The 19,431-nt window shown below is 35.3% G+C and overlaps 1 protein-coding gene and 1 long non-coding RNA gene across 5 annotated transcripts; one reads left to right on the top strand and one right to left on the bottom strand.

Moving 5' to 3' along the window:
- The first annotated feature begins 64 nt into the window (after positions 1 to 64).
- Positions 65 to 14,345, top strand: LOC117145997 (mucin-2). Of its 4 annotated transcripts, XM_033311914.1 has the most exons (3): positions 11,023 to 13,317; positions 13,377 to 13,600; positions 13,668 to 13,755. In XM_033311914.1, the coding sequence occupies exons 1-3, from the start codon at positions 13,218 to 13,220 to the stop codon at positions 13,731 to 13,733; spliced, it is 390 nt and encodes a 129-aa protein (XP_033167805.1). In that variant the 5' UTR covers positions 11,023 to 13,217; the 3' UTR covers positions 13,734 to 13,755. The 4 variants fall into 4 exon arrangements, with proteins under 4 accessions (XP_033167804.1, XP_033167805.1, XP_033167803.1 ...); XM_033311913.1 differs by lacking the exon at positions 11,023 to 13,317 and adding an exon at positions 65 to 175 and having other exon boundaries at positions 13,377 to 14,343; XM_033311912.1 differs by having other exon boundaries at positions 11,027 to 13,314; positions 13,377 to 14,345.
- LOC117145998 lies at positions 6,696 to 8,471 on the bottom strand. Its single transcript, XR_004459739.1, has 3 exons — positions 8,277 to 8,471; positions 7,508 to 7,688; positions 6,696 to 7,436 (listed from the first exon to the last, which is right to left on the bottom strand). It is a non-coding gene; the product is annotated as an uncharacterized LOC117145998 (long non-coding RNA).
- Positions 14,346 to 19,431: the final 5,086 nt, after the last annotated feature.

Genomic DNA, 19,431 nt, shown 5'->3' with positions numbered 1-19,431 from the left:
TACTCACCTGCTTACCATTTCTCGCTCTCTGCCCGACCGACTTGAGGCAGGTACTAGTAGGATTCTGTCTCGACCCCATTGGTGACGCAGCTGGGCGCTGGAGGGAAATGGATAATCTACTAACAGATCAGCGACTTGTGCCAGTACTAAGCTATGTACCTATGTACATATGTATGTAAGTTTATGGGGCTTAAGACTATTCAACTTTATATCTTGAGTTTAGAAGAACTACGCTACCTACCATTGTGTTTTGTCAAAAAACTAGCAGGTAAAATAAGAGAGAATGCTATAGTCGTCTTCCCCGACTATTAGATACCCGTTACTCAGGTAGTGGAAATGCGATCGCGAAATTTCATAATTTTTCTGGGATATCGATACATATGTATGTATTGGTGAATAAAATGCGAAAAAAATAAAAATATTTCAAAAGTGTGGGCGTGGCACATTTGGGCGAATCGAAAAAACTAATACTAATAAAATTATGAAAAAATAATTTAATTTACATATTATTACATTATATTATATTATATTATCTTATATTACATGATATTATATTATATTATATATTTTATTATATTATATTATATTATTATATTATATTATTTTATATTATTTTATATTATATTATATTATATTATATTATATTATATTATATTATATTATATTATATTATATTATATTAAATTATATTACATTACATTACATTACATTACATTACATTACATTACATTACATTACATAACATAACATTACATAACATTACTTTATATTATATTATGTTAAATTATATTATATTTTATTATATTATATTATGCTATAATTAACTATTCCACATTAGTTGGCTTATGAAAGGCTTTTTTGTGCTACTTGACGATTTAAGTTGTGATGGTGTAACACATAACGCATTGTACCAGGACTACATTTTTAGCCATTTCGCCTCAATCTATGCACTTTTTTTGAGTAGATAGCTTTGGTCTTCACCACTCTTTCTACTTAAGATAACTATTTTTTAAAGGTGTGATATGCAATTCCTTTAATTCTTGCGCCCTCTTCTCTCATAATGATCAGACAACCACTGCTGATTTTCATTTCTTCGTACATATTCCGTGGACTACCGTCATGGGCGGGATTGAAGCACGTAATGTGAAGAAATGAGAAAATTGTTTTTGAAAAAGTAAATCAAAGACAAAATGACCAACTGCCCCGGGGTGACAACCTCGCAATGGCCCAAATATGAGAGGCATACAGCTCCGTGCAAGCGCCGGAGTGGATAGTTCCTGGGATGGGTGCGGCGGACTGACGTTGTCTATCCGTTAATTTCAGATCGATACTCGGTGGTTGAATGTGATGGGCTAGCGAATTTATTTTTGGCCTTTGGAGTAGAAGTTAGTCTGCTGTGAGTAATTTTTGGCTGTCGCTCCAATGAGAAAAAATTTTACTTTGAGTTTCATCGAAGCATAAATTTATTGAACATCGCTTTTATCGTCGTCCAGCTAAACGCAAATAAATAAAACTCACATCCAACATAAAGAGTGTATTTTTGGCATGCTACTAGCAATGAAGATAATCCTTCGAATGAGTTTGTTTCGGTTAGTATAAGGCCAAGTGGGCACACCTTGCCACCATAAATGAGCGGATCGGTTTAAATTTTGATGCACGAAGCCTTTAAAATTTAATTTTTGAGCGAACGCACACATTGAAACGCGTCAGCCGTGCACGCCACTTTTAAACAGGCACGGTAATCATATTGAAACTTCCGCCAAGATTCCCTTGCGCCCCCAGCAGCCATAATGTAGTTTACAGATGCCAAAGCACGTGTTTCACAAGGTTGGCCACGCGCAAAAAGGTGCGCGCTGCGGAGGACCAGAAACCAAATTGAAAGCAGCCGCGACGCAAAGCGATTTCATTGAAGCTACTTAAATATTAAAGCACATTAGGTTAGGCGGTGCGGTGCGTCTTCGTCTGAGTAGAGTAGCAGCTTTCCGCGGCGTGTCATTGTCCTGGTAGGCGGCCATGTACGCCTCTGAATGTATCTTAAAACGTGGGTACTTGAGTCTTAAAATCAGCTTTATTCCGTTTGGTATCATTATCAGAACTCATGGTATCATTTTAAGAACGGTTTTAACACTAAGGCCTTACATTTTAAAGTTAATCGGTTTTATTAGAACCATTTTAATAACCATTTGGTCTAGTACTCGTAAAAAAAGTATTTATTCTCAAATTTATACCAAATGGTATTATTTTATGAATGTGTGGCTAAGAGCTTTATGGTTTAACTTTATTAACTACATACGGTCATGCATTTTAAGAACATACGGAAGTATGATAAGACCAATAACCAATACGGTCTCTCTTCAATAATCGTGCGGACTCATACATAAGAACTAATTTTTTCAAATTAGGAAAAAAGAGTATTATTATTAAATAAGAAAAGACAAATGGTTACATTGGTTACATTCTATAACGCTTTTACTTAATTGAATATGTTCTTACATTTTATTTCTTGTCTATAATTATTTATACATTTATTTATATATTTTATTTTATACATTATTTATATATTTTATTTCTTGTAGACAGCCATTACGTACAGTCGCATTTCATTCGACCGTCGATTTGATTTATTGATGTTTGATTTTGTTGTGCAGAGTTCTCCGCCTGAATTCGGTCTTCTCTTTCATGAGATGTAATAATCCTTTAAAAAAACAAGAATTATACACTTAGCAAACAAAAAACAAGAAAATATGCTATGTCGATTTCCGTAAGTTATGGATGTAGTTTGCAATTTGTGATTATATAATAATTGGTAATATTTAATAAATTATGATGAAAGCTAATTGTCTAATAATAAATATTTTTTTTAATTTACTTCCATTACAATTTTCGAAACGGAACAAGTTACAAATTATAAAAAATAGTGAGTTCTTAATATGGTACCATCCCGTACCGCATAATTATATAAGGCAAGGTTTGAAGGTGCTTTGATGCTAAGGATAGTTTTTCCATTTTTTGTTTCTTAGATTAAATCGTTTTGCAGGTGAAAGGAGGGGCCTGGCCACGGTGTTTTTGGGAAGACAATTGGCAAGACAAACAATAAAACAAAGAAAAGCAATAGAAATTTACAAGACTAATAAAATAATGAACAAATATAAAAAAAAAAATTGAAAAATTTGGGCATGGCAGTTTTGGGCGGCTTGTGGGCGTTCGACAATTGAAAACATGGGTCAACAAACTTGCGCTGATTGTAAAGTTATGTTTGGTTCCTGTCTTTTTTTATTCTTTTTAGACTTTAATTTCACGGATGCACTTGTTCGACCCAGTCAGAAATAATCAAATTAAATGGTTACAACCCCGATTAAATATAATTAAGGAGATGCAACGGTTGGTTGGATCATTTTATTGGTCCAATTTGGATTATATTGGCCCTTGGAGCAGTTGAAGAATATTTTGGGTCGAAATAGTTTTTGATGGAGAGACTGCCGGCAGTATTTTTGCGACACCCTGTAAGTGCTTTTTCTCCGAAAAGTAACTTAGGAATGGTAGAATACGGTGGTTCATCAACAATGATTTGGGAAAATTTTCATATTATGGAGTTAGATTAGTATATAGGGTCAAAACCGTATTTTACGTCAAAATGTTGAACAACGTGATGCTTCCATCTTAGAGGACATTCCAATTTTGTAGATCTTCCAATAGTACAATGATATAAAACAAAGAAGTAAACTTGTTAAACAGTACAGTGCAGCCAAATTAATCAATGTCATGTTACCCGATCGCAATCGAAGTGAAAAATTTTGAAGGCAGAAGGCTCGGATTAATGCAATGGGGCTGTGCGGACTATAATAAAATCCAAGGACATTAATCAAGATACCAAAGTAAAAGTTAAATATAGTTCAATTGTATAGGTCTTATCATTCAATCTGGAAACTGTTATTTGGCTGTGATGATTTTCGAAATATTTACCACTATTATTTTATGCTTAAATTTAAATGTAATAATTTAAACAATAGGCAAAATTTGTAATGATTCATTGATGATACTATGACGACAAAGTGATGATTATGTGATGATTCTTTGATGATATCTTGATGACACCTTAATGATTCCTTTGATGATACTGTGATGTATAGGCAATACAAAATCGATGGAATTTTTTCTTTCAAAAATGAGTTGGTATTCACTGATTAAAAAGCGGTGAAAAAGTGAAGAGTAGAGGTATCATTTACCCGTTAAAATGCGAATAAAAAGCAGTGATTCAAATAATTTAATAATAATAATAATTTCAAATAATAATAGTTTATGCCAATTTGTTTAAAGCGATGACTGCCTAGGTCATGCCAATGTTAAAATCATCGCTTATTTTCATACAAATTGTGCGGTGACTAGGAGCTTAATTTATAAAAATAATATTGGAAATTTATATATGCTTAAGGTGATTAAATTACTTTTTTCACTTACTTTCTAATCGATTAGAAACTCTCCCACTCTCTCCCACTCTCTCTCACTCTCTCTCACTCTCTTACTCCACTATCATCCACCACAAGCAGAACATTTTAAATAAGGTCTAGCTTAATATAACTTCTGAAGTACCAATAATTAGTTAATAAAATCTAGGTCAATAACTTTTTCATTCAAAACTTTTATTTATCTCTTAAAGAGCTTAGAAAAAATCTTACATTAAGTTAAAAATGGCCTAGAAGACAAGGGTATACATTTCCTTTAAACTATACAATTACATTTAGCCTATTGTGTCCCCTTTATGTTGCGTGTTAGCCAGTTTTCAGGGTGTAGCGCTTGAACAACACGAAAACATCATATTTTTCAAATGTACCAAATGTCAGAATGACAGGAGAGGGTGAGACAGCAAGTATTTGAAATAAAACATCTTCGCAGTGCATTGCGGTTCGGAGAAGAAGTCGTAAAGTGATATTCCCACCAATAACTGTCGCTGAAGAAAAGTCATCACCGAAGACGGAATAAACAGAAGCGTAACGGTCTTGCACTATGCAGCCACTTTTTTTGGTGACGGCCAAAATTGCTTCCTTTTGGCTCACCTAAAATTGTGAGCTTAAGCATATATTAAATAGAATTTGCTTGCTTGTGTGAGTAAAAACCATAGCCCAGTCGGAAGTGGAAGTACTCCGGAAGGCCTTTGGGAATAATTCGTTGTCGAGGGGAAGTACTGCCAGATGAAGTAGAGTTACCATACCAAGATGCTTCCGTTAGCATTTCCTGAAAGGATCCTGAATGCATTCCCTGAAATTCTTCTGGATTCATTCCCTGAAATGCCTTTGTAAGAATTCACTGAAAGGCTTGTGGATGTAATATGTATGTAGATGTAGATGTACATGTAAATGTAAAATATCTACTTAAAGAGGAGGCATGTTCCCAAAAATTTAACAAAGCCCGCTTAAAAAATGCATTTTTTATTTTATTTAATTAAAAGTGTATACATTTTAGTATCAGTAGCCGTGTTCATTTATTATATTTTTTATACCCTGGTGGCCAATCATCTGCAAGACAATATATGATACGTATGTATTACTGTATTGGGAATAATTAATAATGTGGGAAAGAAATAAAACAAAACAAAAAGAAAAACGCATAAGTAAATTCAAATTAAATATTTATAAAAGTTATTAGGTACATACATACATGTAATGTATGTTTTACATGTAATGTATGTATGTACTTGCGAAATACAAACCTGAAAACCGTCGCTAAATTTCTAAGAAAACACTTACAATCTAGACGAATCATAATTGAAAGAGCAATTGAACAGAAACTGAAATGCAATAAAACAAGTCAAATGATTTGCTTTTCGTAAGTACCGTTTATTTAAGGCACTGATGTGCACGATTCTACAAATATGGGATTTATTTTCCTTAACATATTTAAAAATACAACATTTTTAAGACATTCTTTTGAAGGGAAATAAGAAAGGACGCAAGTTCCCTTCAGTAATGTAAAACAAGAGAGAATGCTATAGTCGAGTTACCCGCTTCTCAGTTGGTGTGAATGCGAAGGTGAAATTTTATCATTTTTCTGGGATAGAGCTTGAATCGAAGTCCATTTAGTAGTCACTCAAATATTCCTTATCTTTCAGATTTTCATTTACCGACAGTTCAACTGCAGCTATGCGGTCTGATATATTTGCTAGTCGTTACTATAAACGAGAGATTGGACTCGATTTCGTGCGACGAGCTTGTGCACGATATCCTTTAGATTATCCAGATTCACGAATTCGCTAGTGTGTCCCTCTTTTATTTCACAGATTCCCTTGCGAACCAAAATACTAATCAAATTGGTTAGGTTGCTTGATTGACGTGAAGATGATACTGAAGCATCAACACCCTTGACTTTTTTTACTTGTTTCACCCTTTTTGCTTTTCGAAGTCTTGGTATTGTTTAATGCCATTTTATTTCTGAGTGATTTTCCAAATATTTTTTTGTTAAAAAAGTTTAGCTCTACAGAATCTAAAAATATTAAAACATTTTTTAAAAGTGTGGTCGTGACAGTTTTGGGGGCTTATGTGAGTGGCGACATAGGTCAACAAACTTGCGCTGCGTATATGTTTCTAGAATTAGTAAACTTAATTCCAAACTTTCTGGCTTTTATAGTTCCTGAGATTTCGACGTTCATACGGCCGGCAGACGGACATGGTCAGATCGACTCGGCTTTTGATCCTGATCATGAATATATATACTTTATACGGTCGGAAACGCTTCATTCTACCTGTTACATACTTTTAAACGAAATTAGTGTACTCTTTTACTTTACGAGAAAAGGGTATTTTTTCTCTTACTGTACCAAAAACATGTTGGCAATGACCAATCTGATGCCAACGGCCTCCGCAGGCCTACCTGCTGAGGATGGTAATAGAGAAAATCTACTATAGTGTTCTCTCCTGTTCTGTTACTGATAATTAGTTCATCTTTTTTGGCAAACAGGTAAATGTCCTTGCATTTAAATTAACTAGATTTGTGTTTGCTTTCTATAAGAAAAGTCCTCTGAAATCCGCAAGGCCCAATCATTGACAAGGAATTTCATTTAATAGGGAAATTTTCTCTTTTCGGAAAGGCTTCTCTTCGGCTGGGATTGAAACCACTCCACCAAATAGTTTAGGAGAAATAGTTATTTTTATTTTTTAAGCTTATAAGCTTGACGTATCCCTTCTAATCTTTGTCCGGCTCACTCAAGCCCGCTGGATGCCGCAGACAGATAAATTATTGTTATATATCCTAGTTAGAATTTTACAAAATTGCTCGTGGTAGTTGATCCTATGGAGCGACGTTTTTATTTTCAAGTCATTTCGCATTTTCCTCTGCTGCTTTATTAATGGCGATCCAAAATAAAAGTGTACAAAAATAAAATGGTTGTGTGCGATATACCTCTATATTTAGTATCTTAGTTGGCTATTTCAGCCTTTCACCTACTGTGAATTATTCAGAAATAATTAGCCTTTATCATTGCCGGTACTGAGCCTTTATTATTATTAGGACTAACCTACCAAGACGGGTTTCCATCATCTTAAAATCCTGGTTCAGGGGATGTTATCCTTTTAATTTTATCTGGCTAACTTTAAGGAAGAAGCTTTAGGTCCTAACGAGAGAGAATGCTAAAGTTGACTTTCACGACTATCAGATATCCGTTACTCAGCTAGTGGTCGCGGAATTTCATAATTTTTCTGTAATTAGAAAAAAATAAGCATTGTCCAACGGACTGGGCGTGGCAGATTTTGGCGGTTTGTGGGCGTTAGAGTAAGCGTGGCAAAAACTATTTTGGCAGATTGATAGAAGACACGACCAATAAAAACATGAAAAAATAGCAAAAGATTTTGGATAAGTGTGGGCGTGGCAGGTTTGGGCGGTTTGTCGGCCTCGCAACATGAATCAACAAACTTGCGCTGCGTCTATGTATGTCTTTAGAAACTTTATACTTAATCTCAACTCTTCATACGGACGTACAGACATGGACATGACCAGACTGGCTTTTGATCCTGATCAAAAATATGTATATGTATGGTCGGAAACGCTTCCTTCTACTTGTTACATTCTTTCCAACGAATCTTGTATACCCTTTTACTTTATGAGTAACGGATATAAAAATATACGAGAAAGGCACAATAAAACTTTTAAATTGTTTTTTATATCACAATCTGAAGGCAAAAAACGGACAAACCCCCTAGTATTAAGTAATCCTTCTGCAAACAAGTTTTGATCCATGTTCCTTACCGGAGTTGTATTTAATGTGAAAGCTAGAATATAATATTTACCTGGACGCTTCCAACAGTCATACGTACATTTCATCTTATAGGTAATACCTCCCGGATCTGAAGTAAATCTTTTAATTCCGGGCGTACTGTGTTGAAGTCGTTGTTTATGATCAAATGAGTGCAGCCATCACTGCCCATATGGCACGTTGCAAGCGGATGTCATCGTAATTTATAAGAATTTCCAAGGACAAGCTGGAAAAGGCGTGTTCGCAACAGATTTTAAGATATATGTACCATATCCTGACCATCCCACCGATCAGAAATGTGCTGTCAGAATATCAGGTTTATTGGAGTAAGGGGAACTATATTTTTCACATACCTAAAAGAGTCCTCGACTTCGGCTGCCACCCTCCAAAAGTTTCAATGCTGTGCGATCAATCTGTCTGGTTCGGCTTGGTGGTTTTGAGGCCTTTGGCAGTCTTAACTTAAACATCCATACAGAGTTAACTGCAAGATTAGGAGCCACTGGTTTGTTTTATTGCAACATTTTTAGTGTAAATCGAGAACAGATGTGTATAATGTGGCTGCGAAATTATGCGTCATTGAAAAACAGATGGTGAATCAAATTGAATTTTAATGCTTGCAATGCTGAAAAATGATAACTCAGTTTGCTAGTATTAATTTGGTGAAAAAGTGATCTGAATTTTATAGTGGGAGCTGTAATCAATTCGAAACTATAATTACTTATAGTTTTTGAAGTTTATTGCAAGGGGACTATGACCACAAATTATCATTCGCTACTTTAACGAGCAATTTGTAGATCAAAAGATTTTACTAGATTTGTAGCTGTAGCAAAATTAGTCGCTCGGATATGTATAATTTTTGTTACGCATCAGAAATTAAATAGCCGCGTTACTCGAATTTTTGTTTAATTTATGAATTAAGAAGAGAGAATGCTATAGTCGTGTTCCCCATTTTGATATCAGAACTATTTGTAGGAAAAGTTTTTACCGTCACTCTTTTTGACATCAGAAGTTTCTTTCGCTTTTTTTTCCTTCGTCCTTTTGATATCAGAAGTTTGAACAGGTGAGATTGATATAGACGATTTTCTCGTTTACCCAATACCCGTTTCTCAGTTACTGGAGTATCAATTGAAATTTGCAAAAAAGTTTGCTAAGTTGTGGGAATGACAGGGTTCTTAAATCTGTGTGCATAATCTTAACTATCTATCTTTTATAGTTAATGAGATTACAGCGATCATACTGACTGCCGAACAGATTGACTCTAATGAAGGATCTATATACTTTCTACGGCTGGAATCGCATCTGTATACATTTTACACACATTATTCGAAGAGTAAAATGTGTAAACCACTATGGAACACGTACGAGCAAGCTTTTCCGTTTCTGACCATATACAGTAGATATATTCTTGATTAGAGTCAATAGCCAATCTCAATCTCAATCTCAGGAACTTTAAAAGTTAGAATGATTAGGTTCGACGTGCAGATTCCAGAGATATATTTCGGTGTCGGCAGAACAGTTATGGGACAGTTGAAAACTTTGGGAGCGCTTACTGATATCGGCACGCTTATTCTTAACTGACAGACAGGACACAGGACACTGACATAAAAACGTGTTGCTCTTATGTTACATACTTCCTAACATTTTAACTTAACCAATAACGGTTGAAAATTTCTTAAAAGAATAACCAGAGGAACATTTTACATGGACATCCGGTTGTTGCCGTCTTTAAACTCCGTCCATGAGGCAAGGTGTTCCTGCTCGTAGTTTTCCCCTGTTAATTTCGTAAAATGTGTCAACAAGATACTTTACAATAGGCCATAAACAACAAAAACATGGCTGTGTGTTACCCGAACTGAGAAATGTCAGCGAATTCACCGTCTGTTTACATAGGATTCCCCCATAGGCGCGCTTCCTGCTTTAGACGAGAATGTAACTTAGTACTAGGGCCCTGCTTACTCAGATGTGCTGTAAAACCATGCATTAGTTTTATGACATTGTGCTTCATATTAAAATGTGCTTAATTACGAAACATAATCAACAAGGGTTCGACGCACGTCGTTGTCTTGCCTCTTCGCCTACTCCGGTCTACGGAAATCGTGCACATATGCCGGTGCCGTGTTTTGTGCTTGTCTACATGTCAACATATTGCCACTTACGTACGTGTGGGGTAGTGTAGTCAAGAAAATTCGTTTTAAACAAGAAAGTCGGCAGCTAAATTATCATGAGTAGCAAAAAATGTTTAATTACAGCAATATTTGCTTCGCTCTTTTGTTCATATGCATACATATATAAGGTAAAAGTCTATTATCATGGTCCATCTCAAAATAAAAGAAGAGAGAATGCTATAGTCTAGTTCCCCGACTATCAGATACCCGTTACACAGCTAGTGTGAATGCGAAGGCGAAATTTCATCATTTTTCTGGGATATCGATATATATTGGGGAATAAAATGAGAAAAATTATAAATTGTTCCAAAGTGTGGGCGTGACCGGTTCGGCTGCTTTAGGGCGTTAGTGTGGGCGTGGCAAAAATTTACAAGACTAATAATTTTGAAAAAATTACGAAAAAATTTAAAAAAAAAGTGGGCGTGGCAGTTTTGGGCGGTTGTAGGGCGTCATAGTGGGCGTGGCACATATTTTTGCAAATCTATAGAAATTTACAAGACTAATAAAATCATGAAAAAATATCGTAAAAATGTTCAAAAATGTGGGCGTGGAAGTTTTGGGCGGTTTGTGGGAATTAGAATGGGCGTGGCACTGCACTGCGTCTTTGTCTTTGGAATCTGTATGCTGAATCTCAAGCCTCTATAGTTCTCGAGATCTCTACGTTCATACGGACAGACAGACAGCCGGATGGACATTCCCAAATCGAATATACTTTATATGGTCAGAAACGCTTTCTTCGGCCTGTACTTTCAACGAATCTAGTACTTAACTACATTAGACATTAAAGTAATTACTCTAGTGTCTTTGGCTGAATAGTACCTTTTTGTGGCCAAAGCTAATACCTTCCAAACTTAGAAAGATATTTAGTTTGTGCTTTTTTGTATTGGGTTACAGGGACAACCACAAGAAATTCAACATTTCAAAATCTTAATCACATAGTACTAACCAGTCCGTTTCGATTCCATCATTACTTGTCAAATAAAAACTTTTCTTTCCATTCCTTTCCTTTTCTTTTTTATTAATTTAAAAGCGACAGGACCACGTGATCACGACACTCCTGAACAGCTGATATCTTAACCGTACGGGGCTTTTTTTAAATTTCTGGTACACAACACTAAAGTCGAATCTTATACTAACATAATGATGTCAAAAATCAATGCTTAGCATTACGGACTTATGAATAATGGCTTTTTGGCCACAAAAGGGTACCATCCAGCCTACAGTGCATCAGATACCTGTTACTCAGGTAGTGGAAAGGCGAACGAGAAGTTTGGGAATAACGTTTTGGGCGATTTGTAGCCAATAGAACGGCGTGGCAACATTAATTTTGTACAACTGATTAAGCTTAGCCTTTATATGAGCCGAATTTCAAAAAAGTATTTATTAAAATAGAGAATATTTTTATGAGATAAAATAACAATGAGGAGGCACGAAAAACTCATTTAACTTATGAGCCCATATATTGGGACGAATAAATAAAACCAAATTATTCTAACTGGCAACACACAGCAGTTAGGAAATATCCGACCATATAAAGTATATACATTTTTGATCAGAATCATTAGCCGAGTCGATCTGGCTATGTCCGTCTGTCCGTATGACCGTCGAGATCTTAAAAACTATAAAAACTAGAAGGTTGAGATTAGACATACGGATTCTAAAAACATTGACGCAGCGCAAGTTTGTTGCCACGCCAACTCCAACAAAGAATGAGAAAAAATGGGCGGTTTGTGGGTGCTAGAGTGGGCGAGGCAAAATTTTTTTTTAGAAAATCCATAGAAATTTAAAAGACTAATACAAATTTGAAAAAATATCAAAACATTTTTCAAATGTGTGGGCATAACAGGTTTGGTCGGTCTGTGGGCGTGGAAATATGGGTCAGCAAACTTGTGCTGCGTCTATGTTTTTAGAATCCGTATTCTTATTCATAACCTTTAGCTTTTAAAGTTCCTGAGATCTCGAGGTGGATACGGACGGACAGACAGCCAGACAGGGCTGGATCGACTCAGCTATTGATCCTGATATAGAATATGATATGATATGGTCAGAAATGCTTCCTTCTACATACTGATACATACTTTAAATGACTCTAGTATACGCCTTCAACGGGTATAACCATGTTTTGATTTCCTCGTTTTATTGTTTGTCTTGCCAATTTCTATGGGTATACGAATACACCTTGGCCACGCCCTCCTTACACCTAAAAAACGGTTACGCACACAATTTTGAAAACAATATCGGTGGATATCCCTGAAAAATTATGAAATGTCGCATATATCGCATATCGACTGAGTTAGTGGTATCTGATAGTCGGGGACCCCGACTAGTGCATTCTCTTTTGGTTTCTTCATATTCTATAGCCCACTATGAAAATAAATAGATAATGTCAATATTTATCATTGCATAGTAATATTGTTTGATTATTTATGTAACAAAAATGAAAAAATAACATGAAAACAATTTAATGAACAGAATAAAAAATCTAGTTTAGTGACTTACATACGTTATAAAACCAAATATATCTGTTTGATTGTTGTTTAGGCAAAACAACTAAACGCATTAGTAATAAATTATAGCTCCTCGTTTACTTATCTAATACTCACCAAATTATAACAGCGGTGGCTTCATCTAGGGGCACCTGTGTGTATGCTAACCACTTGAGGTCTAACATCAAGCAAAGTGCTTGTCGTACAACCCTCTTTCAGTTTGAGCCATCAAAAGGCAACAATAACAACTGAGACTTTTTCAAAGAACGCTATAAAAGCGAACGCGGGCTATCCGCTTTTAGTCATAAAGTAGCCGCCAACAGCATGCTGAGAACTATATCGATTTGTGTGCTCATCGTCTTCAGTGGGGCCATCATGGCAGAAGGAAAACCTTTCCTTATTAAGGTTTTCGCTCCCAGCGGTGGTATATTATTTGCTGTTTGGGGTAAATTACAAACTTAAGTGTTACTTCTTTCCCTACAGGCTACTCCAGTGCCAGTTACCAGAATGCAGTGGGAGCATCGCCTGTCACCAGTCAGCTTATCTCTAGTCTTATCTCATCAAAAATTCAACTGTTGAACAGCGTGCTACAGACCAAGTCTTCTTCCGGGGGCTTCCGCATTGGTTTCAATAAGTCTGTAAATTTCTTTGGCCCCACTAGCGCCACGAGCACCACCGAAAAGCCTGTGACGCACCATACCACCGAGGTAAACACAGACTTTACTCCGGATGAATCTAGTAGGACTACTCAACTTTTTTACTCGACAACAACAGAAAGTTCTGTCGAAACGCCGATCCCCACAATACATCCCGAGCCACCAGCCAGTACCACTCCAGTGATCACAATAGAGAGCACCACATCCGTAACACAACCACCCACCTTGACGACAGCGAAATCTGGATACTCCTATCGCACCCCCACTACCCTCACCCATTAGTTCGGTGAAAATCAATTTTTTGTCAACTCAAATAACGTAGCCCTAGCAATGTTCGCAAATGAGTAAACTTCCATAATTAAGTAACTAATTTGCGATGAATTGGGAGAACTGTTTCTTAAGATAATCCAGGTATAGATAACGCGGAAGCTATTCAAAGCTTGTCGCACATTGTTCATTTTCACATCAGAGAGCTCTGTGCGATTGTTGTCTGACAAGTCATGGGAATTATTAGCATAGAAACAGGTTTTTGGAGAATTATGTGGGCTACAAGGCAAGTATTAAATGTTTTATTAACCACTTTTCAAGTTTTACAGGCAGATTCTAGCTCGCGTTCCAAGTCGCATCTGCAAATAACTTGGTTCAAGGCAATCGATTTTATATTATTTGGGCACAACAATCAATTTCTCAGATCAGTATGCTATTGAATATTTTACAGTGTATGGCAAGTTAGTATCCATTAACGCATTACTTATTTACATATTAACTAATATATTCATGATTTAAATTTAAAAAAATAATAGCATATACTGTAATCTATTATATACAAGACAGAATACTTTAGTCGAGTTCTTCGACTATCAGATACCCGTAACTCAGCTAGTGGAAATGCAAACGCGAAATTTCATAATTTTTTTGGAATACCGATAGATATTGGGGAATAAAATAAGAAAAAAAATTAAAATTGTTCAAAAGTGTGGGCGTGACCGGTTCGAGGCATTAGAGTGGCGTGGCAAAAAGTTTTTTGGCAAATCGATAGGAATTTGCAAGTCTAATAAAGTTATAAAAAAGTATCCAAAAAATTTTCAAATATGTGAGCGTGGCAGCTTTATGCAGTTTTAGGGCATTAGAGTGGGTGTGGGCGCAAAGATTTTCGCAAATCGATAGAAATTTACTATTTACTGATTTAAAAAAATATTTAAAAATATCAACACATTTTTCCAAAGAGTTACAGTGCGCGTGGCTACATGGGTCAACATTCTTGAGCTGCGTCTATGTCTCTCGAATCTGTATGCTGAATCTCAACCTTCTAGCCCAGATCTCGACGTTCATACGGGCAGACGGACATGGCTAGATCGACTCGGCTATTGATCCTGATCAAGAAACGCATTTAACGAATCTAGTATACCATTTTACTCTACGAGTAACGGGTATAAAAATGTGAAAAGAAATGAACAACAAATCGCGACAAACGAGGAATGTTTAGTTTAAAAAAAAGAAAAAAGAGCTGTTAAGCTAAATATATTTATTTATCATACCGGCTCTACTTTCAAATACCATTTTGGCAGTCATAATAACGGTATTGAAATGATATATACCCTTTTAAAATCTTAAGAAAAATAACGAAAAATCTCCCTTTTACTATTTAACATTTTGCATAATACATCGAAGAGGTTGAAGTTGGAATATTTAATCGAAAACTTCTAAAGCACGACAACCGTGGTATAAAATCTCTACTAACGAAATATTCCTAATGTCTCACATTTCCACAACCACAATTGAGCCTACTTCCTTATCACCCATTACCACGACAATAATTGAAAAATTATTGATGAAAATATAAAAACTATAATCGTGTTTGAAATACACAAGCGAAGAATATTATTAAAGACCATTGGATAGCTAGTATAATCAATCACGAAGCAACATCTTGTACTTTCCAGAAATATCGGAAACCATTTTACATTTAATACATCAAACCTTATAACTCGAGAAAAACTTAATCAAAATTGTAAAAATCAAGACATTTTTAATGAAAATACCAAAGTTATAAAAGTATTCAGTTGTACAGCAGAGTTAAAAGACCTTTAAACATCAAATAATACCACCTTGATCAAAAAGTTCCCGGAATCACCACCGTGTGGCGCTTTCAGTCACCCGATTTTAGTTCTCTTTTTTTTTTTAGGTTGGCACAACCCTCATTGAGATTCTATAAAATTTTCAGCTTGATAGTGTGACATTTGTAAAAGTGACGCCGTATTGAGTACATCTACGATTGTGCGTGTTCTCGATTTTGTACTATTTTGAATCTTTTTTTTGATCTTGCACCACGATAACGCACCGTCGCACAATGCCATCATTATCCGTGAACATTTGGCTAAAAACGGAACGAATACCATTCAACAACCACCGAATTCTCCTGACTTGGCTCCCTGCGACTTTTTCCTATTCGGTCGACTCAAGAAACCGCTCCGTGGAACACGTTTCAGCACCCGGGATGAAATCATGGAAAAATCGAAGATGGCTTTGATGGCCATACCGCAAATTGAATATGAAAAATGTTTCAAGGATTGGATCAAGCGCTGGCATAAGTGCGTTGCAGTCGATGGGGAGTACTTTGAAGGGGACAATATCGATTTTGATGTATAATCTTGTATTTTTAATTTTCTGAATAAATTCCGGGAACTTTTTGATCAAGGTATTATTTAACAATACACAAACCTAATATTTACCGAGCACATTGTAACAAAAGCTGAAATAAACGAAATTATTAAGTTAATATATACAATTTATATACATTTACAATTTATAAATAAATATAAATAATCACCTTGTTTGTCTTAGCCATAATTTCAAATTTTATTTTTATACGAAATGCAAGACATCACCGAATATCATTACAATAACCTATCTAAAACCAAAAATATGTAAAAAGTGAAAAATTAAAATTGAAATAGTTAATCAAAAAAAAAAAAAACTGAAATAGTAGAGATTGAAAATACAGTACCACAATTATACCCAGAATGGAACGCTTGAGACCAAGCGAACATAAAAAATTCAATCTCCATATGAGAAATCTAAGACGAACTTTTGAAAAACTTCACTCTTCAAAAGACTCAAAGGCATGCCATTAAGCTTAAGCTTAAGTTATCGATAAACAAATGGTCTTTGAAGATTGAAGCTCTTTAAAAGATCAGGTTAGGATTTTCATATAGAGAATGAATATGTAACTATATATACGTGTTTTAAATTAAAAAAACATTTTATAAGTTTCAATGCTGGCCATTATGGGAGTATACAATATAGTCCAGCATTCGGTTTAAGGATAGGGGAAAATCCATAAAAACGCATTCATACTATTTTAAATAAAATTACGTTAAAAAATCCATTTAATTAAAAACAAAGACATTAAATACAAGTTATTCAAGAATAAAAAAGTAGCTTTATATATTCATATATACATATATTCATAGTTCATGGTTCAGCATAGAGATTCTAGAGACTTAGACGCAGAGTAAGTTTGTTAATCCACGTTGCCACGCCCACTCTAACGGCCACTAACCGCACAAAACTGTCACTGCCACACTTTTGAAAAATGTGTTGATATTTTTTCATGTTATTTTTCGTGTAAATTTCTATCGACTTGCCAAAAAACTGCCACGCCCACATTTTTGAAAATTGTTGAATATTTTTTTATAATATTATTAGTTGTGTAGATTTCTATCGTTTGTCCAAAAAACTTTTTTTATGAAATTTCGCTATTGCATTCACACTAGTTGAGTAACGGGTATCTGATAATCGGCTAACTTCTTGATAGCATTAGCTCTTGTTTTTTTCTGGCTTCTGCACAAGTGGCCATGCTTCGTTTAAGAAATGTGAATTGAGTTCTTCTTTCATAGCTTCTTCCCAGTAAATCTATCTATATATCTTATTAGTTTTGTATAGCCTTTCACTTTTTCGAATATTTGTCTGCGAGTCGACTATATGATTTTCAATTATATCGTCGGATTTACAGCTGTGTTCATAAAAATAGTCGTGCTTGGGACCTGCGAGTTTAAGATTAAAAATTCTTATGATTTATAGTTTTAAGGGTCAAATTTTTTCAAAATATTGTTAAGTATTTAATTTCAAACAATATAGATCAAAACTTCCGGTGTTCACTAAAATAGCAGTGCTATGACATAATAGTAACAAAATTCAACTTGACTTAGAACTAAGTTTTTTTTTAATGTGTTAATTAGGGCCTAATACTTGGTTTGACAGAGGCTAGTTAGCCAGTACGGCCATACACCCACGCGGCATGGAGTCCAAAAGGTCCTGGTAACGTTTGGGGGTTATCTTTCACCAGTATCCTGCACAACTTGCCCAATCTGAGCCTGTGACGTCGGAGAGGATTCGACACATATTGTTTAATGTCTCCACAGGTTTTAAATCGGGCTTAGTCGGAAGATGTTGCTGGCCACGGCATTAACTATATTCTATTTTGGGTAAACCAATTCTTATCCGATTTCGTTGTGTGTTTCGGATCATTATCCTGCTGGAATGTCCATTTTAAGGGCATATTATATTCAGAATATGACAGTAAGACATCACTAAGTATATTTACATATGCGTTTTGGTCTATAATACCATAAATCATATGTTATGGACTCATACCATTGTAAAAAAAACAATCCCATACCAGGATTTTAGGTCCACCATGATTGAAAGTCTTCAGTGGGTGTTTTGGGTGGTACTCCGTGTTTGGAGGTCGTCAGATATACTGTAGTGAACCAGTTCCACTAAATAGCACTATTTTTGACCCATCAGTCCAAAGGATATTACGCCACTTGGAGACTGGCCAGTTTAGGTAGGTTTTAGGGAAGCTTAACCTTGCCTTAATATGCCTTGGGCTAAGTAGGGAAACCTTTCGTGGACTCCTCGCTCTGAAATAAATTGATACATAAATAAATTGAAATGAAATTGATACAGTAGTCGTCTCCAAATTGTAACGTCACTGATTCCCGAGTTCAGCTCAGACTTATGTCGCTAAAGGATGCAAAAGGAGGGACTTTGCTGTAAGGAACTATGCGTCGATCCTCTATATCTGTCGTTTTACGTATGTACCACGGTTTTCTTCCATTCATATTTAATGGCATTGGATACCATTTTGGTAGAACATTCATTTTTAGAAAATATTGGAAAATATGTCGGGACTTTACGTTGGACAAACCCAGACTATTGGGTTATGAATTTGCTTTTCCTTTTTTCCCTATCTACGCATTATTTTAATTATCCTTTTAATTTTTAGCGCGGGTAGTTACTTTCGAACAGACTTGCTAGGCTTTTTCTTTTATAAATCAAATCCAAATTGGAAAATACTTCCTTGGCATTTCAAACACTCGTAGCAAAATGTTATAACGAATCACTCAAATATTTTATTATTGCGTTCTTGGCTAATTTTTCAAGCTTTTCCATTCATCATCACCATTTTCATCAATCAGTTTTATCGAATCGTTTTTACTTAGTATAGCCCGTATACAAGATTTTCACATTGAGGATTTTTCCCCATCTAACGGTTTAATATTTCGTTTTCCTATTTTGATTCTGATGAGACTTAAGTAATATTAACAAGAGCGATACTTGTCGCAGGAAGAAGAGAAAAAAAAACGCTAGACATGACAATAGTGTTCCCAAATGTATTAATATTGTTTTGGGATATATCGATATTACTATCTATATTTTAACAGAAGTATTTGCCAGTGCAACTTGATTTAGCCTATTTTTATAAAAGTAGCTTGGTAACATTTTTTTACAATCTTCATCAGGATCACTAGTCAAATTGATTTGCCCATTTCCGTCCATCTGTCCTGCTTTTCAACGTATCTAGTATACCCTTGCAC

Source organism: Drosophila mauritiana, chromosome 3R (genome assembly GCF_004382145.1).
Source record: "Drosophila mauritiana strain mau12 chromosome 3R, ASM438214v1, whole genome shotgun sequence".
Classification (NCBI taxonomy): Eukaryota; Metazoa; Arthropoda; class Insecta; order Diptera; family Drosophilidae; genus Drosophila; species Drosophila mauritiana.
This window is presented reverse-complemented; position numbering and strand designations above follow the sequence as displayed.

What these genes read in the sequence shown, in the direction of transcription:
- LOC117145997 (XM_033311911.1), top strand. Translation starts at nt 13,218, where the DNA reads ATGCTGAGAACTATATCGATTTGTGTGCTCATCGTCTTCAGTGGGGCC. An exon ending in GGTTTTCGCTCCCAGCGGTG is followed by an intron (nt 13,318 to 13,376) that starts GTATATTATTTG and finishes CTTTCCCTACAG; the next exon opens with GCTACTCCAGTGCCAGTTAC.